General features: G+C 37.6%; 1 protein-coding gene across 5 annotated transcripts in view; it reads right to left on the bottom strand.

Annotated features, from left to right (window-relative positions):
- The window catches only part of myo16 (myosin XVI), a 107,825-nt gene that overhangs the window by 39,130 nt on the left and 42,113 nt on the right, over positions 1-26,582 (bottom strand). For all 5 annotated transcript variants that reach the window (XR_006372040.1, XM_044130952.1, XM_044130953.1 and 2 more), the window contains exons 6-21: positions 24,416-24,540; positions 24,141-24,266; positions 20,556-20,631; positions 17,503-17,653; positions 17,212-17,362; positions 16,520-16,630; positions 14,881-14,946; positions 13,932-14,059; positions 9,316-9,421; positions 8,405-8,522; positions 7,355-7,502; positions 7,139-7,256; positions 3,997-4,114; positions 3,215-3,286; positions 877-1,018; positions 218-290 (exon numbers count right to left, since the gene is read on the bottom strand). Coding sequence is in view for 4 of the 5 variants with exons in the window: in XM_044130952.1 (XP_043986887.1) it covers positions 218-290; positions 877-1,018; positions 3,215-3,286; positions 3,997-4,114; positions 7,139-7,256; positions 7,355-7,502; positions 8,405-8,522; positions 9,316-9,421; positions 13,932-14,059; positions 14,881-14,946; positions 16,520-16,630; positions 17,212-17,362; positions 17,503-17,653; positions 20,556-20,631; positions 24,141-24,266; positions 24,416-24,540 (1,829 nt within the window). In the remaining variant the exon portion in view is untranslated. The remainder of the gene's footprint in view (positions 1-217; positions 291-876; positions 1,019-3,214; positions 3,287-3,996; positions 4,115-7,138; positions 7,257-7,354; positions 7,503-8,404; positions 8,523-9,315; positions 9,422-13,931; positions 14,060-14,880; positions 14,947-16,519; positions 16,631-17,211; positions 17,363-17,502; positions 17,654-20,555; positions 20,632-24,140; positions 24,267-24,415; positions 24,541-26,582) is intronic.

The following is a 26,582-nucleotide window of genomic DNA, read 5'->3' on the forward strand; positions in this document are numbered from 1 at the left end:
ACAGTCAGCCACAGACCTCAGCTCATTCATTACAATTACACATGAAAAAATTCCAGCCTTAAACAGATAAGAGCTCCAACAATTTCAACAATTTGACTAAAATTACAAGATCACATTCTTCATCTCAGAAAAGCCAAAGGGATTCTATTTAAGGCGAGAGTTACACAATATTAATGTTTGAATTGCGAAAATCTAAAAAGGGACAACCCGATCTCACCTGTTCAAATTCATTTCTTTGAAATTGTTCAAACCCAAACATGTCCAGGATTCCAATTTCCATGGCAGGATCGCTGGAAGAAATAAATCGAGCAAAAAACACACAAAGCATATTCATTAAAGCAGTGAATTTAATTTCCAGGATCAGTATGACTCTGGTGTGATGCTACGCCAGCAGTAAGGCCTGCGAGGCTGCATATGCAGCAACATCTGACAAAAAGGGAGTGCCATGAATGTGTGGTTGACAAGTTTATTATATTTAGAGGTATGTGCGCAAACAAGGCAAAGCACAAACACATTCCAGAAGATGCACTGTGGGTTTTCTGTCAGGGTGTGATAACGCTCAACAACATTAACACCAAAAGATCCCATGACCTCCACCTTGTGCTGTTTTGTTTTGGAGTGTGTTTTTGTAAGACCTCCAAGCATTATGGACCTTGAGTGTGTCTGTTAAATTTCTTCTTGGATTGCATGGTGCATTCGTAGAGTATGACGAATGTTCACTCCACAATGAAGCCTACAGTACTTCAGCCTTGGAAATGTGACTGTTTGTTTGCAGTGACAGCTATATACGTCAGTGATAGGAATTTAGACACAAGGGAGCCAATAGCCTGGGATTTTTGTTTTGTGATTGTGAGTAAAAACACACATAACACATACCCAATGCTGTCATCTTGTCCTTGAAGGTAGTCGTTGATGCTGTTGGCCAGATAATAGAAGAGTCGCCCGTAGATGGATTTAGCAAGCTGGTCCCTGTACTGCTCTGCCATCTCTACAGTGTGACGTCTAGTAATCACGTCACCTGAAAAGAACAAAAAAAAAACTACATAGAAACCCAGGGTCATAAGACTCTACAAAAATGTAAACTCAATTCTAAAAGTGCCAGAAATAAGCAGCTTTCTGCAAATTCCTGTAAAATAACTTTATCAGAAGGCATCAACTTATGAAAAGAATGATGTGAAACATAAAATTCAGTTTGTAAAATTTGCAAGTGATGGATTATATGAATGAATCAGTTCCCAGTGAAGTAAAATAAAAACTGACTCTAGTGAGGAGGGAGCTTGCACAAGACTGGAAATAATTTTGGAGACTATTTGGCTGTTTTTGAGAGAAAATGATTCAGCTGATAAATCAGACAAACATGAATGTTTGTGATCTAATTTTATGCTGTGTTGACATCATAACTATGTCAACACTATTTCACATTAGTATGTAATAAAGTACACTGTGCCTTGAACCTCTAGCTTCAAGGAAAAACAAACTGCGACTAAATATGATCTTCTACCTTAGACATCTTTATCTAAGCAATATACACAATTTTATTACTTGACAAAAGGTTAAAAAGATTTATTTTACTTAATATCTGAGGTATGCACACCAATTGGTCAGAACATGGTGACTCACAGTTAAGGCGATTAAGCAGGCTCCTCTTTATACAGTATTTTTTAGTGCATGAAACTGAACTCAAATTCATTGCTTGTGCATGCTAGCCCAATAAATCTGATTCTAGTAAATTCTCTTAGCATCATTCTGGGTCCTATGTATTTTGTTTTAACACTTACCACCTACCTTAACATTTTACAGACAATTCAAACTATGCTTCAACTGTTCTCTTACAGCAAAATGTCCACATCATTGGAAAGACATGAATCATTCACAGAGACCCCACCCAACACTTTATCGATCACTGTGATGATCTATCAGTAATGGATATCCTGGGACATTCCAGGACATGTTCAACACCGGTTAGAGGATTTAAGAGCTAAAAAAAAACAAACAAAAAAAAAAAACGTTTCCTCAGCTTAAGAGGGGTTTTTATTGTGTTTGTGTTATGATGTAAATTCTCTTCAAACATTCATACTAGGGAAGTCGAGATCGAATCCCGAGTAAAGAATCAAAAGCTTAAAACTCTGATAGGTGCTTTTTTTACCAGTTGTATCCCCATTGAACCAAGTGGTCATGTTTAGCACAGTCAGTTTCTAATATCCCCTTTTAGTGGCATGGCTTACAAAAATGTATTGCAGGCAATGCAGATTATCTTGTTCATCCAATAAAACCTGATTTTCCTCATTAATCTAAGTGTTTTCCCATCTTTACTAGAATATTAAAATTGTAAGAGACTGTGTTAAGCAGTGCAGCTTTCCATTTGTCCATGTCATGCCAACTATTCTTCGAACGGGTAAAAAAATGTGTAGAGAGCAGCTAAATAACAGGTTCACAGCCAGGTGAATGCTACGTTTCTGAAGCAGAAGACAACCTTTTCTGAGATTTGTCAGAATATGATTAAATGAGACTGTACTGAAATATCTAACAATTAAAATTATCAATACATTCTGTAAAACCAGAGTAGACTTGCTCATGTTAGTGTAGAATGCAAGCAGGTTGCTCTTCCAATTAAGTACCAGACTGGAACTATGCATCAGAAAATGTCTATTTCTAAATGATTCAGATCAGGATCATGCACAAATTATCCTAATTGGGACATCTGTAATTCATACATTACCAGAAACTGGCGAATTCATACAGTATCCCAAATTGGCACTGAACAAGATCATTAAAGCAGCCTAATCTATCGGTTCCTTGGCCAAGTTGCAAAAGGCTGTAGTTTCAGATTTTGTGATGAGTATTTCAATATTCTCATTTACATTAAAAGTTTTTCTAAACCTAATGAGACACAGTTAGGCCAAAAATGATGGCTTATGCAGAAAAAGATTACTTTACTCACTACAAAGTATTCATATTACTTCCAGGCGGAAGAAACATGTTGGTTAAGCTAATATGCAACTTTGAGTCTAAGTCAGCCAGGGGGACATAAATAAGTTTTAGCTTGGATTAACTTAAGCCAGAACACCTGGTTTATCAGAAGGAAGTAGGCAGAGCTGAAACTATAGGAAACAACCTAGGTTAAAGACATACAGTTTCTTCAGTAGTCAAGGTATTTCTCTGCAGCAAAATAAAAACCAGAATAAAGCAGTGGTGAAGGTGGTTTGGTCAATACCTTTAATATACTGAACATCAGAAGTGAGGGCTGTGCTTAAATCATTAGTGGACACCTGCAGCAGTCCAGCAACTGGGAAGAGAAAGAGAGACAGATAGAGAAACATCAGACATCAGAGTAAACAACGTGATGAAAACCTGAAAAATAACAGCATTAAATAATAATGGAGTATCTGAAAGGTAATGCTGATGACCTCCCAGGGCCCATGTGGTCTGATGATGACGTCACGCTGACAACACAACAAGCTGAACTCTGCCACAGCTGATGCCTGCTCAACTGACGGGAAGTGCTGGCAGGGATTAGTCACCGCTGGACTTGTGAGCAGAATCCATAAACAAGCAGCACAAACAGGTGATGGCAAACTCAGAAACCCTTTCCTGACATCACCAGCCATGACTTCACATCTCCCTGACAACGACTGGCTCTTTCCCGTCTGGGCACTGACGTTGTTGTTTACCACTTTGCAAAGGGTCGGGGGTCGCAGGAGCACATGGAATGAGTGCGCAATGAGAAAATAAAGCAGGAAAAAAGGGAAAACTGTGACTCCAACAGAGTGGAGTGTGCCTCAGACTTGCTCTTTCAGACTGTTTGTTGCTGGTTGCTAAACATGTGACCGTCTAGCTCTTAGCTATTTCTAAATCAGACATTCCAGGGGAAAAGTGAGAGATAGGCAATGAGGACAGGATAAAGACGATGTGGGAGCATGATGGGCTCCACCCTCCTCATTTTCAGTAAAAATGTGGCTGTAAAGCCGAGGGCGTAGTTGTGACGGAGGCACTGACCTCTCTCCAGCAGCTGCAGGTCAGAAGGGAAGGCTGAATTAGCATCTGTCAGGGCAGTGAAACGTAGGTCCCCAATATGGAGAACAGCAGAAAGCAGCATGAACACAGAGTCAACTTCCTGGATGAGAAAAAGATAGAAAGGGAGCAAATATGTAATTAGAAAGAAAATCAGGGATAATAAATAAAAAGTAAAAGAGAGTAAATTTTACATTTTTATGACGTTTTAGATTAATATTAAACATATTTGTTTAGCAAAAACAACGTTTGAAAAAGTATTGCTGCATTTTCTTCCTGCACACCACACAAAAAAGTTTTTAAATAGTTTTTGTCATCATTTTGAATATTATGATTTTAACAAAAAAATCAGAAAAACTCAGAAAAATTAGTTTTTGTTTCATTTGTCATTATGTCTTCAAGAAACAAGTGCAGAAGACCAATTTCCAACTGGTCTAAACCTACTATACGTAGAGCTACAAATCATGAAAGAAGTTATTGTCTCCCATGTTCTTAAGAAACATTATGGAGATAGAAAAATAAGGAAAAAAAGCTATCCTAATAAGTCCAATGTAAAAACTGGTAGTGTTACCCTTTATAGAAACAACTGCTGCAAATTGCTTGTGATAACTTGACTCTTTTACATATTTCAGGGTGGGTGTTTTGTTCTTCTTCTTAAATCTAGTGGGGTTTTTTTTTGAAGATGTCCCACATTTGTCTAATAAGTGTATTGAATATTCAGTTGTTCTTTGGGATGGGACTTTGTGTCTTGGGATTTTTTTCTGTTCAGCAATGGTTTTGAATTTGGAACATTTGCATGGTTGCCATTTTGCCTCTTTCTTGTTGTTTAATCATAAACACTAACCTAACTGGGGCAAGAAAAATCTCCAGTACTTAGGTTGTTGTTCTAGATTCCTTTGAGAGATCCTGAATGAGTTATCGATGGAGTAATTTCTCCGGCCACTCCTAGAAAGGTTTTCCAATTTTCCATGTTTTGGGATTTGTGGATAACGTGTACTGCAGTAATTCACTGAATTTGATTGATGTCCAAAAGGTTTGCAAATAGATTTATAAACTTTTCCAGACTATCACAAGACCTAGTTTTTCAGTTTGGTTGTAAATTTGTCAATGTTGGGAAGTGCTGTGTTGAATTTTAAGACATTTAAACCTCCTTTATGCTGTTATACAGATTTGTATTTATCGATTTATTTATTTTAAAGGTAAAGCAGTGCCTGGGGTTGGCTTGGATAATTGAACCCAGAATTTTGGTTAATCACTGTTAATTCATAATGTAAACATGGGGGACAATTACATTACATAGAGGCAGGTTGTTTTGGAAAGCTTTTTTTTTATATTATTTGAAAACTGGATTTTTTTTCAAAACTATTTAGATATTAAAATTTTTCTGATTATTTGAATCAACAAGGTGTGAGGGGAAAAAAAGAACACGCAATGCTGTTAAATTTCTTGAAACAGGAACAAAAGGAGAAAAACAACTGCTGCATCATGACATGTTGCAATTAGCAAAAAACAAGAGTGTCTGCTTTCTCTCTTGTCGCCCTTCTCTCCTGTCACAACGTTCCTCACTCTGTGCCCTTCAACAGAGGACGCCTCATGGAAAACCCCACTTTACAGTTGCCTCTGATTCTCCTAGCGGGGGGACGTCTGAGTCGGAGGGTGTGTGCTCGTGAACATGTGTGAATATGTGTCTGTGTGTGCGTCCTCTCAGGGCAGGATATTGGAGCTGATATCTCAGAGATAAACACGGGCATTAGTCTCTGTCTGACACTCTATACACAGAGCGACTCCCACCTCCCTTCTCCCTTCATGTGCACAGCGAAGATGAAGAGAGAGAGAAAGGGAAAGCAAAGCAAAGCAGTGATATAAGGAGCGTTAATGACGATTGACCCTTGGGTCTGGACTGGGAGTCGTCTGTTGATGAGAGCTTAGACAGAGACCAATGGGTGGTCGATCACTTCCACTAACACTCCCCCGCCCCCTTTTCTCTACCTTGCAGTCTTATCCAGTTGGATGGTAGTGTCCTATGATAACACCACCTGCAGTCACTGTATTCCTCCATCCCATATGCCCACATGTATTGGCTGCTGCTGGATTAAAAGGTGAGATGATGGTCACCCACTGCTGATAAATGCTAAATGGAAATTTAAGAATAGAACCTGAAATGGTTCTTGGACGTTTTGAGTGTCTTCTCAGATAGTGGTTCCTGGTGACAGGAAGATGGAAGGAAGGCACACTTCATACAGTTTTATTTGCATTTAGAGACACTTTTCAGATCTTTGCTTAGATGCTCGATTACTGGTAAATACTTTATGCCTTGAAACCTTGGAGGTTTTGAGTGTCCTCTCCTCTGTCAGCTTTTAAATTGTGTTTGCTGAATGAATTTATTTCACATAGCATATGTCAACGTTTGCTGGGGTAATGTTTTATTCCTAAAGTTTAAATTATTTGACTGGACAAATTGACCAAACGTTAATTTCAATTTAAGCACCCTTATGCCTCGACATCCAAATAAATTAGAATAAAATTAAAAAGCTTTTTAATTTCAGTAGTTCAATTTGAATAGTACAACTAATACAGAATTTAGATTCATTAAATGCAAGGTATTCTATTAACCGTGAGGTAATTTCTTTAATGACCTGTAGTCCACGGATATTATCAACCAGAAACCCCTCAGAGAGGATAGAAAGCCACAAAAGTTGCTAAAAAAGACTTTGCTGTACACCAAGTGTTGCATCACATTTCAATAGAAAGTTGAGTGGAAGGAAAAGCAGCTGCATTGAAAGGACAGCATGTGATACATAGGGATACTTTTTAGTTTTCCAAAGTTTTTGTATTAAAAATCAAACCTTATTGGTGTTTTATATATATATATATATATATATATATATATATATATATATATATATATATATATATATATATATATATATATATATATATATATGTGTGTGTGTGTGTGTGTGTGGGGGTGTGTGCGTGTGAGGTGAAGGACGGAATTAAATTAACTTTATAATGATGTTCTATTTTAGGGAGGTGCAACAGTGAGATACTCTCCAAGGTGTGTGAATTTTACACCTTAACCGTACGCCTACTACATCTGACCAAACAGAACAAGTAGATCGGTGACCTGTCTGTTGAAGTCCAGGGCGCGCAGGGCTTGTTTGACTGCAGCCAGATGCTCCCTGCTCTGGGCAGAAGCCAGGGCGACAGGAGGGGTGTCTCCTGGAGTGGCACCAGTAAGATACCTGGTCACAGGAAGATGGAAGGAAGAACACATGCCTCATTCATCAAACTCTAAATGTAAATTTCAATAATTCTATATTTTGATTGCACAACAGCATACCTATGAGCCAAGACATTATTGAGATAAAGTGCAGTCTTGTCCTCGGGGGAAAGGCCTTCGGCCATCAGATAGAAGATTCGAAAGTTTTGTTGCTGAGGCGGCAGGTGAACTAGACGGGTCTTTTCCAGCATGTAGGTGTAAATGTGGGCTTAAACAGGACACATGGTATTCAAGTCAGTACAAAAATCTTACATCTTTATTGATAAACAGCTTGAAGTTACTAACTTTTTAGTATCTATTTAATGGCAGGTATCATGAAATTAAATTTATGGAGATAAAATGTTGAAAACCCAACAAAAAATAAATTAAAAATACAAATTAGGCATTAAATCAAATCACCATGAAGGGATATTCTTTAGCTCTTACTGCCTCCTGGTGGTGGCACAAAGTTAGTAACCTGTTTAAAGCTGTGAACAGGTGTCTATATTTGTAAACTTTTCCACCATAGGTGTGTTGGAATGTCAATTACTTTGATTTAAATCATTTGTGAAACAAACAAACAAGACAGTAGCCTGTTATGTGAAATGAAATCAAAATAATACACATTCAAAGTAAACAAATATCTGTTTGTTTCTTAGCTTTTCTCATCCTAAAACTGAACACTTTGCTCTGCTTCCCAAGATCAGATTAGATGAATTTTCAAGTCTTGCAATAGAGCTTCTTCTAGATCAGGTCTGGCCTTTGACTAGGACTGGTCTTCCCTTTAAAAGTGCATTTCTTGTGGCGAACTGCAAATTATAATTTTCAAGGAAGGAATGTGTAAATTTCCTTTCCTTTTTCAATTGTACACTATGTTCTGATGGTGTTTCACAGAAAACTGCAATAAAATAAGATAACTTAATAATATTAACAATAATAAATATGAAGAATAAAACATCATTTAAAGAAAGGCTTAAATCTTCAGAAGAACCAACATGAAAGTATATATATTTAAGAGTGAAATTTAACTTGACTAGTAAATATCTTATGCATATCCAAATATGACAATAAAGACATTGAATTTATTCATAATTCAGTTTCATTTTCAGCCAGATGTGCACACTGCATTACCTCTCAGTATCGTCTTTTCTTTTTCACAGAACTGGATCGTTAGCAACTTGATAAAACGGCTTGAGTTGCTGTTTCTTGGGGTTTTTGCATGACCAAAAGCTTCCAGAATACAGTTTACCTGTATATATAACCAAACAGCTCATGTTAACCTTTGCATTATCTTTCATTGAAAAAATAAAGCATAACACACAATGCGGAAAAGAAAACATCTTTATCAAAGGAAACAAGGAAAGTCTTCTTTTGAACCACTAGATGTCAGTGCAAATCTATGATTCCAGTCTCAGCGTTTCACGTCACAGAATGAAAGGTTGACCCAGATATTGCCTACTTAACAATGACTTCATCAGAAAAGAGCACTCACTGATTACAGTATTTTAAATCAGTCTCGGAGCAAAAGCAGAATATTGTGTTGTGAATCAAAATTTCCTATCTAGAAACATTTTTTTTTAAAAATAATGTTGTTAGTGTTGACCTTACGGATTAATGTCTTAACGTTTAAGCAGCTATACCAATGTGAAACACAAAGCATGTTCTGTTTTATGTTCAAACAATTTTAGGAAATGATTAACGCACCATCAAAAAGTGTTCAAAATCTAACAAAGAAGTATCTATAATGCAGAGAATAAAGATGTTGCATGCCATCATATGTGAAATACTGGCTAACGTCTCTGTATGCAAGCAATGTGGGCAGGCAGGGGGCACTCAGGGATTTATGAGTTTGTCAGAGAGATTTACGGAAAAGAAAAAAGAGAAATCTGATATGAGATCCAAAAGTCATTTCAAGGACACAGTTGTGTCATTGTTGCATGTTCCTAAATCATGCAAGTCTACCGAAGACCCCTCTTCACCCACCGGATCTTTGAAGTGCAGAATTTGACAAACATCTTGCAGACGGACGCATTCAGACTTACGTGTTTCATTCTGGGCTCTAACCCAAAGCCTTTGGGGCTGGAGCGAGCTGTCAAGTGTCTCACGATGTGCTTACATGCCTCAGTTTTCCCAGAACCACTCTCACCACTGAAAAGACAGAAAGAGACAGTCTTCAGTTAGTCTTTCACACTGTGTTGTGCAAAAGTATTTATAACCTTTGAATTCCTCCACAATGAATAAGATTAAAACTTCAACAATTGCGGACACCAATTCTTATGTGAAAGATCAACACAAAGCAGTGCTTAATTGTCAAAACAATGGAATGTTTTTAAAAATTCCTGAATGAAATACAATTCAATAAAATCTCATCAGAGTACACATGTGTTATTTGAAATTAGAATGAATCGAGCTGATCGGTGAAAACCTCCTATGCTTGTTAGAAACCATTAATGGACAAAAAGCATCATGAAGACCAAGGAACACAGCAAATATCTCATGGATAAAGTTGTAAAGAATTTAAATGCAGATATAAAATAGGATACCAAGTTTTGAATATCTCATAGAGCACCGCTCAATTTTTCACCAAAAAGCAAAAAAGCTCTAAACCTACCAAGAAAGGGCTTTCACATATGCTAGCAGGATGAACAAGTAGAGCTTTTTGGGGTGACATGCTAAACACTATGTTTTATGAAAAGCACACAGCAATTTTCAAGGGAAAGAAACACTTTGATACGACACTTTATAAATGTTGGATGCACTCCACAAAATCTATGTTATATAAGCAATCATCAACAGTGTATCTATAAGTTGTGATATCAATGCAGGTTTTACATTGAATTTGCTGCAACAGCTATGTAGAAGAAAATTGTAATATTAAATGTTTTAACAAGCTTTGTTCTGGTTATATGTTTTTTTTAAAAAAAAAACTTTTCCACCACAACAAACTTCTTACACCATGTTGCAAATTATTATGCAAGTGATATTTTCTCAGATATTTTTAAATGGTCAATCCAAATGATGGTCAGTATAATTTTCAAGTCATGAACTATCCCAGTACAAATCAAATTTAACTGAACAAAGCTCCCGGAAAAAAAAAAAAAAAACTATTTTTTTCAGAAATAAAAAAATATTCCAAATTATTATGCACATCAGATTTTCTAACCATTTTATGGATTATAAAGAACTGCAAACAGTCATTCTTTGAATGTGCAGCATTAAGTGGTCACATGTACTAAAATAAAAAGCTATTTCAATCAAAAACATCTTAACAGACAGAGTTACATGTTAACACAGGAACCTTCTTTGGTATCACAGCACAATTCTTGATCCATTGAACTTGTGAGTTTGTGGAAAGTTTCTGATTGAATTTCTTTGCAGGATGTCAGAAAACTTTCCCAGAGCTGCTGGTTTGATATGAACTGCATCCACCCTCAGATCTTCAGCTTGAGGAAACTCCAAAGGTTCTCAATAGGGTTGAGGTCAGAGGTCAGAGGAGGATGGTGACCATACCATGAGTTTCTCCTCTTTCGTACCCATAGCAGCCAATGACACAGTGGTTTTCCTTGCAGCATTCATTGTCATGATGAAGATGATTTTACTACTGAAGGTTCAGCTCTTCTTTTTGAACCATGAAAGAAAGTGATCAGTCAGAAAGTCCAAATACTTTGCTGAGGTCATTTTCAGACCTTCACGGACTCTGAAGGGGCCGACCAATGATTCTCTCCCTACCCATGATTTCAGCCCAAAGCATGACTCCACCACCTCCTTGCTGACGTCACAGCCGTGTTGGGACATGGTGGCCATCCACCACCAATCCACTACTGCGTCCATCTGAACCATCCAGGGCTGCACAGCAGTCATCAGTGAACAAGTCTGTTTAAAAATTAATCTTCATGTATGGCTGGGCACACTGCCACCGTTTCTGCTTGTGATCACTGATTAGTGAGGGCACAATAGAAGGTTCATGCACCGCAAGTCTCTGGAGGATCCTCCACCTTGAGGTTCCAGAGGCTCCAGCATCTTCAAATAATTGTTTGCTGCTTTGTAAGGGCATTTAAACAGCTGCTCTCTTAATCTGATGAATTTGTCTAACAGAAACCTTCCTCATTATGTCTTTATCTGTACAAACTCATCTTTGTTCTGAATCAGCCACAAATCTCTTCACAGTATGATAAAGCTTCAGTTTTTGTTAAATTGATGTTTTCATATCTTGTCATACTGCACTACACTATCTGATGATTTTCGTCAGCAGAGATCCTTTCTCTTTCCCATATTGCTTGAAACCTGTGGCCTGCTTAATAATGTGGAACATCCTTCTTAAGTAGAGTTTCTTTAATTGAGCACACCAGACAAACTAATCACGTCAGCTCTCTGAAATTAATTATAGTGATTCAAAGAGCCCTGACACACAATACCATCTATACATTTAATAGCACAACACAAAAATGTAAACTTTATGAATTTAAATCCAATTTGCATAATAATTTGAAACACTGTATAACAAAAGAAAAAGCTCAAATGGAGCTTTGCACAGGCAAAGGCAACTCACACCTACTCTGAAGAGTAGGTGTGAGTTGTTAGTCATCAGGGTGACATCATCTGTTCCCTACACTGAATGTCTTCATGCACCTGACATCTCCCCCACCTCAGGGACCCCCACCCATTAAATGTTCCACCCACTCCTCCTGACATCAGTGACATTTCACTGACTGAGCCCATACTTTTAACACCCAGGATGCCTGTTAATTTTCTGGTGACTGGATATTAAGGCTGACATAAGGCTCCCCTACAGTACATGCTCTGATACTCACTGACACGCAGGGAGACGAGACATGCATAGTAACACCAAGCAGATGGCTTGAGAAGGTCAGGGTCTCCTCACTAAAGACCGCAGCTTGCTTTCGGGGTTTGGGAGTGTGTATGTGTTATGCTACTTTTCCATGTCCAAAGGTTCTTCCGCTATCTTTTCATTTAACAGTTTTTATTAGATTTTAAGGGTAGACTATTAACGTATCTGCCTCAGGAGGAATCTGGACCATTGATTGAAGAAAAGAAGATGCGTGTGTGCATATGTGTGTGTACTTTGGTATATATGCATGTCAGACAACAAGGAGATCTACGGCACAACCGAAAGTGAAACTGGAGAAGAAGTGATAAAGTGCAAAGGAAGGAATTGAGGAAATGGAAACGTGTGCACTTGTGAGTGAACAGCACAATGCCACTGTGCGTGTGTTTGTGTGTGTAAGTGAGATGGATAGCCTGTGGCCAGGGCGCATTAACTCTCTGCCAGACTGGTTACGACTCAGTGGGAATGTCACTGGAGAGCAGGAACAGGATTTAATTGCAATCAGGGTGCTGAGTTGGTCCAGTTGAGGACAAAGAGCGCAGCTCTGCAACCCTACCAGCAAACATCCATCTCTGTGCAAACGTGGAACAGGTCTACTGCTTGGTTTGGGCTCAGAGCTATTAATCTTTCTGGAAGGATTTAACAGGTGTGCAGCTGAGGGGAGTGGACAAACCACGCGAGCAACCTGCCAATTATTTACACAATTATTTAGCTATAAAACTGTCACTGCAGCTCTGGTTTCACATAGAAGTATTCAAACCTCACATCTTATCTACAAATTTAAATTTATTTTATTGGGTTTTAATGTGACAGACTAAAAGAGTATAATGTTACTATGTAGTGAAAATGGTTTCTTCACAAATAAAAATGTGAAAATGGTGGCATACATTTTTGTTCTCTCTTTGCTCTGATACACCAAGATGAAATCCAGTGAAGCCAAATGCTACACTTTCAGAGGAATACTTTGGAAAATCACATTTACCATCACCTATAATTTTTGGCTTTTTTCTTCATCAACTTTTGACATTTATAGACAGAAATGTTTGCCCTTTTTATTTGCTAAATATGATAAGTTCAGGTAGATTTAAGTGTGTCAGAACAGCCATTCAGGCCAAAGACGGACTTTGATTATGCTCTGATCTAAACCATTAATCTCTCTCTCTAACTGTTTGTTCAGGGTTGCTGTTCTGCTGGAATCTGAACCACTTTCGGAGCTTGTAACACGTTTTCTTGTAGGATCGCCTTGTTTCCACCTTCCCATCAACTCCAATTAGTCTCCCTTTCTCTGCTTAAGAAAATTGTTCCCACCATATTTCACCATATATCACCATATTTCACCCCAGCAGCTGTGTGGGACTTTGTGTTCACCTAAAACATTGGGTTTTGGATGTAGGCATTTTTGCATTTTATTCTGACTTGACCAGAACACTTTCTTTCACATGTTGGCTGTGTATGCTTGACAAGCATTGCTTGTGACATCCTTTAAAAATCCTGTCTTATGTTTTCCTTTTTCACCTTTTTTCCAAAAAAAGACAGATTTTTAAAAGGCATGACAAATAGTTGTCCTTTTGACAGATTCAATCAGTTTCAGTCTGATTGGTGGATTTCCACAGCTACAGGTCTGATGCAGTGGCAGTGCTCCATTAGGATGTTTATAGTTTGGGATAATATTCTACAAGCTAACGCTGCTTTACAATCTTCATTTCGATATACGTTCATTGGTCTTCATTAAGCTTCTTTTTTTAACTAGTGCTCTCTAACAGACCTCGCAAAATGTCTCAGCTTAGGGGGTTCTTGTATAGAAAGGAGTACCTCAGGATGAAACACTGTGGACGTCTCTCTTGCTGCATCATGTGATACGCTCTCTCAGTTGAGGAGAAAATGTGAGGTGGTAGAGAAGAGCAAAGACGGCCAGTGGAGCTCAGGTACAACTGACTCACCTAAGAAATAGACAGAGGCCTTACGTAAGAGGTACACACAATCAGGCGATGGATAAATTTTCAATGAGACAGTGAAGCCACACTGGGGATCATTCTGATACCACTCTTAAGTAAACATGTAGCTACAGTTTACACAAACTTAAATGTCCAAGTTTAAATATTTAATCCAATGAAGTAATAATTAATCTCATTTTCTGTTTTCTATGACTGAAGCAATAGATTAATAATCCTAAAAGTAAAAAGTATACATTTCAGATTTAGAATAGGCATGTTGTCAATCATACTGCCCCTGTCTGCCAAGACCAGCAGTGATATAAAAGTGTTATGCTGGTGACAGCAGAGACGGGGACGGAGGAGGTTTTTGCACAATGACATAACATAGTGAAAAAGGTAATAAATGGAAAATTTTCAATAACTTTCCCACTGGATTGTGTTGTTTGTTTTTCTTTTCTGCTTGATAAGCATTTTTGTTCTTGTGACGAGAAACTGTAACTGAGACTGTTTGAGTCTAGGAATGGCTGTTTGTGTGTGTTTTCTCTGGCTAATGCAGAGTCCGCCTTACGCTGCGGATCGCTAACAGGAAGACTGCATTATTTATCAACTACTAGGTCCATTTCAGCCCCAACTGCTCTGCTTTTTTATGCAGGAAACTCTTTCCTTCATAGAATGATTTCACAGCTGTAATACTTAAAGCTCATCTAATGCAAACCATCCTGCTTGAGAGAGTATTACCATATATTCCCATCTAAATTGACACATCCTAATAGACAACAAAGGCTTTTTGCTGTAAATACGTACAGGTAATTTAAATGTTCGCTCACCAAAGTGGAATAGATGGGCAGCTCTTTGTTTGGATTGATAAGTAGAAGAATGTGTCCAATGTAAGTCTAAACACGAAGAGGAAGAGACATGTGAATTAGCAGACAAGTAATTCATCCTCATTTCTTAAAACTGCAATAAAAAGTCATACTAAAAAGAAGCCTTGCATATGTGTTTGGCAAATTGCATGTTTGCAAATAATGTTGCTAAACATTGTAAGAAGATAACAGAAAAATTCAAACTGATAAAATGACCTGATGAAGAACTCAGATGTACTGTCTCATATGTAATCCCTACAGATATTAAGACCAGAATGAAGGGGGATCTTATTCTGACCTTCCTCTCTAGCCAACTGACCCTTCATCATTCACAACTTCTATTAGAGCCAAGCTGCCTCCTGTGAAAGTGCTGCTAATGCTAATATTTAGTAACATGCTGATCTATCCTCCAGACTGGGCTCAAGGTTAATCGGTTGAACAAATATCCCTTTGTTTGCAGACTGGAGGCAATATTCATTTATGTTTTTCTTAAAAAGTAAAATTCATTGAAATTGGATTCAATATTTAATTATTACAAATTTAGACATTTTTTTTTTCATTTTTCACCTCTCTTTTTAAGGATGAAAAGAAGTGATCTTTTGTGCTGCAGAAGGCAGTGGCCACTCTTGAAAGCTCCCTTCCCTGATCACCCTGCTGGTAGCATATGGATTATTCTGCCTGTTCTTTCCCATTTATGTCCATCACTTCTCTGCTCTGTTACCATGTGTTACAAAACTGAAGCAAAAATAAGCTATAGTAAAAAAAAACAAAATCAACTGAAGGTTATTATGATTTTTTTTTTCAGACTTGACTCATATTTTGCACCAAAATATTTGGTAATGCAACGAAACAACTTAGTTGTATGACTTTTAAAAACACTAGAAGAGTTTAACCAGATATCAAAACAATACATCACGATCATCAGACTTTGTCAACTAATTTCTCCAGTCTAACAAATTATATCCTAGATTATAAAAAAAGTTATAAGCAGAGTTCCCTATTCTCCATTTTGACTTCCTTTAGTCACCTCCCACACTGCGAACAACCCTTCTGTCTATTGCCCATCTGGGTTCCTGTAACAGCACACTATCACTCCATCCCCACACAGCAGACTACTGCACACTGACTGTGCAGCTTTACATAAGCTGCTGTAACCAACTGCTTTGGTTACAATCTTTCAATAATTCTCTCTCTGTTTGGTCAGTGGGCTTAAAAAAGAGATCAAATTTATGTTGCAAACAAAATCTGACGTACGACTTCCAAGAATAATTAAACTAACCCATTCAAAAAACAAAGGAAATGCAGTATTTTAAGAAAGTAAAAGGGCCCCTCACAATACAACTTGTTTCCATTAAGTATCAAGATAGTAAGAGTTAAGGGCAACAACCTTAAGTCTGTAAATTCAGAGGCCTTCTGGGTATATAGTTTGTGCAATATGATCCAAAAGCTTCACATTGATATTTTCAGACTTTAAACAACATCCCAATAGCTACAGGCAACGGTAATGTCAGGAAAATATGTTTCATATTTCTCTTTGCCTTCCAGGGTTTTCTGGGTGTTTAAGGTTTTGTGTGCAAAAGGTACAAGGATATAACAGGCTTACATAGATTTGGTCGTTACCAAAACGCTTCTGCATCTCGTAGAGCAGGCTGCTGTCGGTCAGCTCGCTGAGGGACGCGAGGTCATCATTGGGAGCTGGAGGCATCAGCTTGACCTAAAGAAGGACAGTGAATTAAATCTGAACTCAGAGTGGTGTTTGGATATCCTCTGTTGTTGTCCATACACATTGCATAATTTCTACAAAACCCAAACTACGACAAGATTATTTTTGATACTTTACTTTTCAATGTTGAAATAGCAGGACTTCAAATGCAAAACTTTTAAGCATCCACATTTAGTTGATTGAGTGACCATTATTCAATGAGAAATGTGGGATTTAGATTTATAGACTAATCTTCCTTCAAAACACAAGAGGACTTGGTTGCACTGGATATATTTTAGGAATATTTTAGACTAAAGGGGAATGAATACATAAACACAGTTTTTATGTCACAATTATGCTCTACTTTAGTTTTTGTCTATCAGATCACAAGATCTGTTACTGAAGCCTAATAAATTATTAAATCATTGAAAAGATGCAAATCCTTAATTAAAAGAAAAACACACACCAAATTAAGTATATTACAGCTTCTTGAGTTTTAAAGATCAGTTTAACTCAAATGTAACCCTTTTGCTTTATCAGCCAAAGACACTCTGAGAAGGTTCATCCTTAAATGGGCTTTGAAGCAAAGTTACCTGCTCCAGTTTGCTTGGTCCAGAGCTAAAGGGACTATCTAGGCCATTATCCTGAGAGGGCTGTCGGCTTAGTGCTCCACCTGCCTCTCTGAACATGGCACACTTCTCCAGCAGACTGTCCCGCTTAGAGATTGAGAGACCAAGCGGATTCCTGATTAACAAAAGAGTAGGCATGGCGAATTAAACGACTATAATTTGGGGGAAAGGATACAAAATATTTGAGTTTAAAATGGATAAGTCATAATTTACAATGTATTGAATAAATGTGGGCATATAAAAGAGAAGACTCACAAAGTTTTGAGAGGAGTGTTGAAGTCATGAGAGCCTCCATCATAACGTTGGTCGGTTGAAAGTAGTGGAGCTCCAGGGTCCTTCAGTCTCTGCAACCAGCTCTCCTCTGCACTTAGCAGCATCTCTGCTATTGGTTCTGACACTGCAAGATCTAATGACAGAAAACCCAGAGGTTTGTTACTTCAAAAATCTGACATCACAAAAAATAAAAATAAAACTCTTCAAGTCAGTGCAGACAATTCTGAATACAAGAGAGCAGAATTAATCTATTTTATCTTTCTAATCCACTCAAATGTTTATTTCTGTAGTAAAAACAAAAGATAAAAAGTAAGGAGAATCTAGAAGTGTTGATATACAAGGATTTTGATGGCTTAAACAACACTGGCACTACTAAGTGTCATTATAACCCCTTTCTTAAAAATGTATTTGATGACATTGCCCTTATCCAGAATTCACATCTAACGGAGAATCAATCCACCGCTGTAGAGGATGAGAGCTTTAGGATCTCCCCATCTGTAATGAGGCCTAAGAGGGCCCAAGGGAAAGAGAATGGCTTTTGCCTTTTTATTCCAGTCTGACAGACAGCACCCTCGACACCCGTCTCTTGCTATCCCGTTTTTTTCCTTATTTGGCTTCTACAGGAAAACCATGCAGCTTCCATGTTAAATGGTAGGGATTGTCTCAGCCTCTTGGGGTTTGTCTCACATGTTTTCTGTGTCTACATGCAAATGTGGGGTATTGATTAAGACCAGAATGAGTCACAGGCCTTGTTAAACCCAGAGAGTAAATGGTGAGCAGCAGCACAGAGGCATTATCCTACAAAAAAGGGGAGGAAGAAAACTCTAAGCCCCAGTCTATGACACATTTTTTCTGTGTGTTTGTTTATACAGTGCCATCCAAAAGCATCCATACGACTAGAAAATTTTGCAATTTTGTGAAGTTATAGTCATAGACTTCAGGAAGATTTTAAGGGATGTACCAATTAAATTGTTCATAACTGTAAAGTGAAAGGAAATTTGTGCATTGTATTGTGAACCATACTTTTTTTTATAGTACAATAAAATAAAATATACATCTATTTCTTTACACTGTGTACTACTTTGTGTTAGTCTGTCAAGCAGAAATCCAATAAAATACATTGAGTATTACATTCCCTTCTTTTGCCGTCTTTTAATTTCTGTTGTATTTTGGTATTTAAGGCATACCATCTGGAGGTGGTGGCTGCCTACATGCGTCAGGCCAGCTTCACTCTACGACTAGGATGTCTCAAGATGGTTTCCTGAAAGCATGCTAGACTTCATTAAATCAAGATTGCATCTGTCAACAAAGTAAATAGGCCACATTAATGAAATAAAATTGTTAATATATGTTAACATATAAATTTCCCTACTGAAGTCAATGAATTCATAAAATATCAACTGAATCTTAATCTCTTGCTCCATTTATGGCAACTAGAAACTGAAGTGTCATGACCAATGACCTTTAAAGATCATGTCTCCATGACTCAATCACTTTGCATCATTAAACATACAAAGTGTCATGCCGTGCCCAACTAAATATGCCACCCATCTCTTGCAGTCTATGGCCATCTCCTGCCTTCACTACTGGACTAACTGGTCTCCCAGTCTGTGTTGTGAATCTTCACCAGATGGTCCAAACCGCAGAGGCGAGTTTGGTTTTCAATCAGCCTAAAAGTGAACATGTTACTTCTCTGTTTGCTGAGCACCACTAGCTACCCTTAACCTGCCACATCAAATTCAGGACACTGATGTCTACAAAGTTCTTGAAGGAAAAGGCTACAATCTATTTGAATGCTCTCACAAAGACTTATGTCACTTATTGGTCACTATTATCATCAAAGCATTGTTGGCTAGCAGTGCCTACAACTGCACTCATAACAATTGAGACTTTTTATGTGTCACTCCATCATAGTAGAATGACTCACCGAGGGATACCAAAACACAAATTGAAGGAAACTTTTTCCTTCAATTTGTAGGAAGGTAGAATTTTTTTTCTACCTTCAAAAAATTCTTACAGACTGGTAGAAAACAGACTTTTAAATGTGTGAAGTTCAATTTGTTTTTCCTATCTAAATTTCCATTATAGGACAGGGTTTTAACAATAGTATGCTGATGTACTAGGATTGCAAACTGTGTGACAGATTATATCAACATTAACAAGAAGGGCATATAAGGAGCAGAGGAAATGGTTATTTCTTAATCTGTGTTCCTCCCCTCCTTTACAGCCCAACTACCAATCTTAAACTGCACTGAAGCGATCTACAGCTGGCAGTCATCATCTTGCAGGTGAAAACAAAGTGATTGAAATAACCATTAGCTAATAACCATTACCATTACTTAAACCAGAGCAGTATGTCTTTGTCAGTACTAAAACATTTGTTAAAACAACAATAATGTGAATTTTTAAATATTAGCACCAAATTGAACACAGAACGTTGTTTTGGCCTGTACATGGTATTTTGTTTTGCCCTTGGCTATAAGCTTTACATTAACTTTTCCGTGAGGAGTGTAAGTCTCCCTCAGCCATTAACTCTCATAAATAGGGAAGTAAGACCTTTTAGAAGACATCCATAATTGTACATCAAAAGTAGGCATAATCTTCTGATGGTAGCTGGTTCAGCTTGTAACTTATTATTTATTCATGTATTTCCTAAAGACTGGCGGCTACCAGTCAAAACAGGAACAGATGTCCACCACAGAAGTCTAAGAACTCACATTTAGTGGCCTAGTTATTATTTCCCTTTCTACTGGTTAGTACAAAACAGGTAAAAGGAAAAATAATGTTTAAGAATTCACAAATTGTTGTTTTGATGTTCCTGTAAAGTAATTTGTAACACCCCTTTATTACTTGTGCTTTCACCCAAAGGCAGTCAGCACACATCTATATTTATGTCTGTAATAAAATTATTTTCTTTCCTTTTTTTTGCTTTATTACCTCCCACTTGATTGAACATGTTGCCCCTTCAGCTGCAGTGGTTTTTATGTTTGTGATCAAATGCTCATTAGTGTGAATGTGTTCAGTAAATATTTTACCAGAAGGCTTGTCCTGGTTGCAGTTGAGCAAAGTTGGATTTGCACCATGCCTTAGGAGCTTGCTAACGATGCTCGTCTGGAAAACAGAGAGGAAAAACAGATCTCCATTTCTCCAAACTCCAAGGAAAACTCAGGAGCAGAACAAATACATATGAATGGATGGTTGGGTGGATGGAAATGTAAAATCTCTCTATTTTCTGCAATACTGTTTGGACTGAGTTGTGATACCTCTACTTTAAAAATCCGTAACACAGATAATCAGCCCAGCCTTTTTGGCGGCATCATATCTATCAAACCTTGATATAAAATCCACAACAGTAAAGAATCTAAACATGTAAATAAATACAGGACATCCAATGGTGATGCAGATGGCACAATGTCAGCTTTATGAGTTACAGCAAATTTCCCCTACAAGAAATTGTCACATTTGTTTAATTGTGATTCAAGTACATGTTTAAATTAAATAACGTATAGACTCATAAACTCCTCCAAACTGCAGCTCCTCCCACTTACAAGTCACTTCATGGAAAGCTGATATTGTGGGGTCCAAAGGGCAGAAATGAAAACGCTCAACCTTCACCTGAGCAATGATGTGTCTAAGATGTATAGAGACTTTCCCCAGAGACCATGGATCGCCAATATAAAGTATTTGCACATCATAACAAGAATATCAGTCAAATATTGAAGCAGAAATTGTAATGTCTACCTGAACGGAGCCTGAACTGAAGGTTTCTTCAAATGAAATTCTGGTATAAGCATTAATTCCTGTGATGAATAACAAGCAGACTGGTTTCACCAAATATCACTTTTAAATCCCTGGTTATTCTAAACTGTGTTAGATTGTTAGATCTCTAAGTTACTCTCAGGTAAACTCCTTCCTCCTAACCCAAAAAACGGCTTTGAAATCGTTGCCTTATTATTCCAAGTTGAAGTCTGTGCCATTACTACTTGTGTAGCTAAGCACAGAGTACACAACGCTAACATATTTGCTGTTCCAGATGCAATGTCATTACTCTTTACCCGCTTTTAACTGGATTCTTCACTGCCTTTACTCGTTTCTTTAACATGTTTAACATATTCTCAATCTTTGATATAATATAACTAAGCCTAAAATAGACAAGCTTAAACGATGATGAATAATGGAGGATAAAAGCCAGTTTAATGATGCCAAATCAATAAAAAAGACATTTCCACCCCCATATGGAAAGGTGACGTCATTATTTGTATTGCAGCACCACAGGAATAAGACATACGAGAAGAGCAGAGGACAGTGAGTCAGCATTTTCTCAAGACTAACTGTGACCTATGCCGACAGTTGTAAAGTTATGAGGCTAAAAGCACAGCCTCTGCCCGTGAAGCTTATCAGCAAGGCTCAGACTCTATAAATAATGGCCACACGTCAGTAGCACTAAAAGATGTGAATGCTTCAGCAATTCAGGTTTCAAAGAGGAACAGGAAAAGATTACAAGTGCATTGGCTAATCTTTAAGGCAGATCCAGAGAGATAGCAGTTTTAGTAATACCCATGAAATCTTCTGATGTTATGTTTTTATGTTTAATTTCAAAAGTTGAAGTTAAAGTTAAAGAGTGAAAACTATTCAAGACCCACTTTTACTTAATTTTGAATGCTTCAATTATAAAACTGAAGAAACTAATCCAATCCAACCAGGTTGGTAATTTAATTCCCTTTTACTTTTGACTGAAAATCCAACATAATAGGAACGATTTGTCCCTCTGAAGACCAGAACTTTAAAATCCTTGATTCAAACTATGGGAGCTGGGAGGCAGGATCTTACTTATCACAAATCCAAAGGAGGAAAGCTTAATTAGCTGGATAATAGGGTCATACGTCTTCTTAAAGGTTCATTCTACTGCACAGGGCACTCTGCAGAAGAGGTCTCAGAGTTTAATGTACCAGGTGGTGTATAGTTGTGTTATGTGCCACTGAAGGACTTGCTATAAGCAGAAGGTGACAAAAGGCAAATGTTAAGAAGGGCCAGAGAGTACTTTGCATGCAGGAGGGAGTGCACTGTTACCAGTAAAGAGCAGAGAACTGAGGTGATTTAGCACTGCAAGAAAAACCCAATCAATTCTACAATCCTCCACTCTGCCTCTGGTAAGTCTGAAACACTTACACATTTCAGTCCCACAAACACAAACTCGCATGCATTGTAATTCTGCATCCAGGAAGCACAAGAACAAAGAAAAACATAATGGCTAAACTCAAGTTTCTTTAACGTGACTGTAGAGTGGATTATTGCATGCAGATCTACTGAATTATTATCATCTAGGAATTTAAAAATAAGAGAAACTAATGGTGTAAATTCAGAATAAAACATAAGAAATAGAAAAGAAGGCCCGGATATGCATATGAATGAAACAGAGAAAGGCTGTATGCAAAGTCAGAGGATAAAACTGAAACACACAACAGTAAGAAAAAAATAGTGGTGTCTGGACTAACAAACCAAATATCTGGAGAACAATTCCAAACACCAGAATAATAAATTATTCTTGTCAGTGACCAAGCACATAACCCAAAGGGTAATTAGTCACATCAGAAAGATCCAAAGATCGCTTCCCTCTCTTCATAACTGGAACCCTTCCAAACCAAATCTTTATCCCATTCTGTTCCAAATGTTTTTCTAAGAAACTTTTTTCCTTCGTTTGTAAATCTGATCATTTCAAACATTGTAATCAGTTAATACATTCTCGGTTTTAGGCCTGGGCTACTAAACCAAGGTTTTGAAACTTTTTCTATCAAAGCCACTCTTCTGTCTGTTCAGTCTATTCCTGTAGGTTTTTTATTTTTTTATTTTTTTTATAAAATTCAGTCATGGAAGGTTTCTCTGGAGACCAGAACAATCCACTTTTTTTTTAGCTGTGTATCATGTTATAACGTTATTTGCTCATAAACACAGACCTGGAGCTTTGCTTTGACTTTTTCATGCATGTTGAGGAATCCTTGAGTCTCCCATGGCAACCACTGGGAAGTGCTTAAACACTGCTTATTTACCCAAAGCTCCTTGCCTGAGCAGCAGTATCAAGCCAAATTTGCACCTCACAGAGCACCTCTCACCCACGTCTTCTCCACTCAGCTCCACCAGACTAGTGGCAGCAGCAATTAGCAACACACCTGGTGGAACTGCAAGTCTACTGAGCTAATGAGGAGTTTGTGGAAAAGACAGTCCTCGGTGAGACCACAGAATAGTTGCGATGGGAGATTCAAGGATTCCTCAAACATGCAAGAAAAAAATCAAAGCAACACTGCAGATATGATTTTGATGGGGGAACATTATTATAACATGATGCAAATCTCAAAAAAGTTGTTTTTACATTATCCTTCTAACTTAAACAAGATCATGAAACCATGGTTTTGCTAATTTCTTCTCATTTTCCTATGAGAATCGTGTTCTTGTCAATTCTTACTCTCAGAGGCAAGTTCAGTGAAGGAAGAGTCCATCAATAAGTTTCTCATTTTTACTTTACTTTTTAATTAAGTAAAGTGATCTTAATGGACCAATGGAGCCAGTTCAGTTTAAATTAGGTTCCCAGTTGATTAATGTCAAAACATTGAACAGCAAGTTACCTGCCCATATTTTGCGGCCAAATGGAGTGGGGTCCAAAAGTTGTTGTCAGCTGGATGGGGGTCTGCTCCGCTCTCCAATAACACTGACACCACCTCTCTGTAGCCACTGGCAGATGCAATGTGGAGCTTTAGAAAAAGGAGATGTAAACAGATGTAATTAGAATAAAAAAAACCCAAACACAACACGTTGATAAAAAGAGAGTTGAAGAAATCAAATGGGAACAGAAACTAAAAAAAAGGTCACTACTAAAAATCCTTAGGTATTATTAAATTACCAAAGTAACTCCTTCATCATTAGGCAGGTTAAGGGTTCCCCCGGTGGTTACAAGATGTTTAACATCAGACAGCATGGTGGTTGGTCTCTGTGTCTTCATGGTGTGCATGGAGGCCACGTTTACACCTACAGCAATAATAACATTACATAACTGATTGTATGACTTGTTAGTTTGCATATTAAATCAAAAATAAAATTGGAGCATAGATATAGAGAGCATTTGTATTGAGACACTGAAAGCACACAGCTACAGTGTTGTATAAAACATTAGTAATCCCTTGAAATTTTTCACATTTAATCATGTTTCAATCATAAACATCAATGAATTTTGGTAGAATTAATTAATCAATGTCTAAAACTGTAATCTTTACCTGGAAGACATGAAGAAATAATTCAGAGTGTGAAAGCATTATATTCACCAAAAAACATTTTATGATTGTTTAAAATAATAAACTTCAGCAGGTGTCAGATTTAACTTATCTTAGAAAGGTTTAATGACAGTCCTGGCTTAGCCATGGTGCTTCTTAGAAAAGAAACCGAGTAAGAAACTGCAGAATGAAATTATTAATCTACATTAAAATGTAGATTGCCAAAAAGTCATCTGAGTTTCCTTCTTCCTGAAACATTTTAGGGAGATTACACTTTCTGTAAATCAAGGCAGGAATGTCATGAAATACTGCTCCAGGATGTGCTAACTAATAGCTAGGAATGTGTAGGCTTGTATTTAATAAATAAAATATCAACAGTGATAACATTGCATGGCTAATTGAAAAGGCTGACTCCCACGCAATCTGCAAGGACAAATTGTGCCTTTTGGACAAATTTTAATGAAGAGCCCTCGTCTGAACGATCATAATACCTACAATTCTAGTCAGAAGTTTAAATAAAATCATCCCTGGCAAGAATTTTATATTAATCCAGGCATGTTAATAATTCATCTGAATCGCTTTTACAGAGAGGAATGATTATGCACCATTACACAAAAGTTGATTTTTTTAAAGCAAAAATTGGTAGCAAAAATTAGAATCTAATTTTTTCAAATTGTGTAACTTTGAGATACTGTGGATAAACATGGAAATTTTCTAACCAACAGCTTTCTAAAACTGAACAATACACTTAATTGCCAAGTCTTTGTGAAAAAAACACTAGAAAAAAGGTCAGCACAGAGATGACGAAATATTCTAACACTGGATCTTACGGAGTTAAAGCTGCTTTGATGTTTTTGGGGTCATTATCTTGGCTGAACACCTAATTGTGTCCCACTTTCAACTTTAAACCCCCTGGCTGCGGATTTCAGGTTAGGTAGAATTCAAAGATAATTCTCTTTCTTTATCATTCCATTAACTTTGTGCAACAATGCTACCAATGCTACCTAACCACCGTCACATTATTTTTCAAATCTTACAGGCATAATGGCCAAACAGCAAAGTCTTTTGCTCATCTGTTCATAATGTCTTATTTTTAAGTTTGTCAATAAGGTATCTGGCTTGTCTGTCTGAGCAGCTGTGAATTCTAAGTTTCAAGGTGTTGATTTTGAACCTGGCGCTTAGATCTTGGTCTTTATCTGTCAGTTTTAATCAGAGGGTTCCAATCTAATCATAACTGGGTGTTTGGACATGACAATGACCTCAAACCCATCCACTTATGTATTGTCTCTCCCTGTTTATTTATTATCCAGTGGACATTGAGAAAGAGCCAGAGTCTGTTTGTACATTCATGCCACCACAGAAAAACAACGGTTCAACAGCCACATCAAAAGTTCTCGATAAATCTGACATCTATGCTACTGAAAAGTCTACGCAAACTTCTGAGCAGAGCTGCATACTTTACAGTTTTCATATGAAGTTCCTTCAAGCAACGTCTTGATTAAACTCGACTAATGCGCCATGAAAGGTAGTGACTCATTAAGGAGAATGAGAGGACATTTACCCTCAGCACCCACCTCCTGGCACCGTCAAACGTGGACAATCTGTCTTTTCTGTAACTGCACAAACTTGATAAGGACAGAGAGCATACAACCCTGTTGCTATAGCAACACAGGCTGATGAAACCCTTGTGAGTGAGAGTATGCTTCATGGAGGCAAATCCCAGTGGGAAGGAGGTGGGTTTGGAAGATCACAACATGGGGGTGACAGAAGGAAGAAAACTGAAATGAACATTGCGGTGTG

The sequence above is a fragment of the Gambusia affinis genome, linkage group LG11 (assembly GCF_019740435.1).
Source record: "Gambusia affinis linkage group LG11, SWU_Gaff_1.0, whole genome shotgun sequence".
Lineage (NCBI taxonomy): Eukaryota > Metazoa > Chordata > Actinopteri > Cyprinodontiformes > Poeciliidae > Gambusia > Gambusia affinis.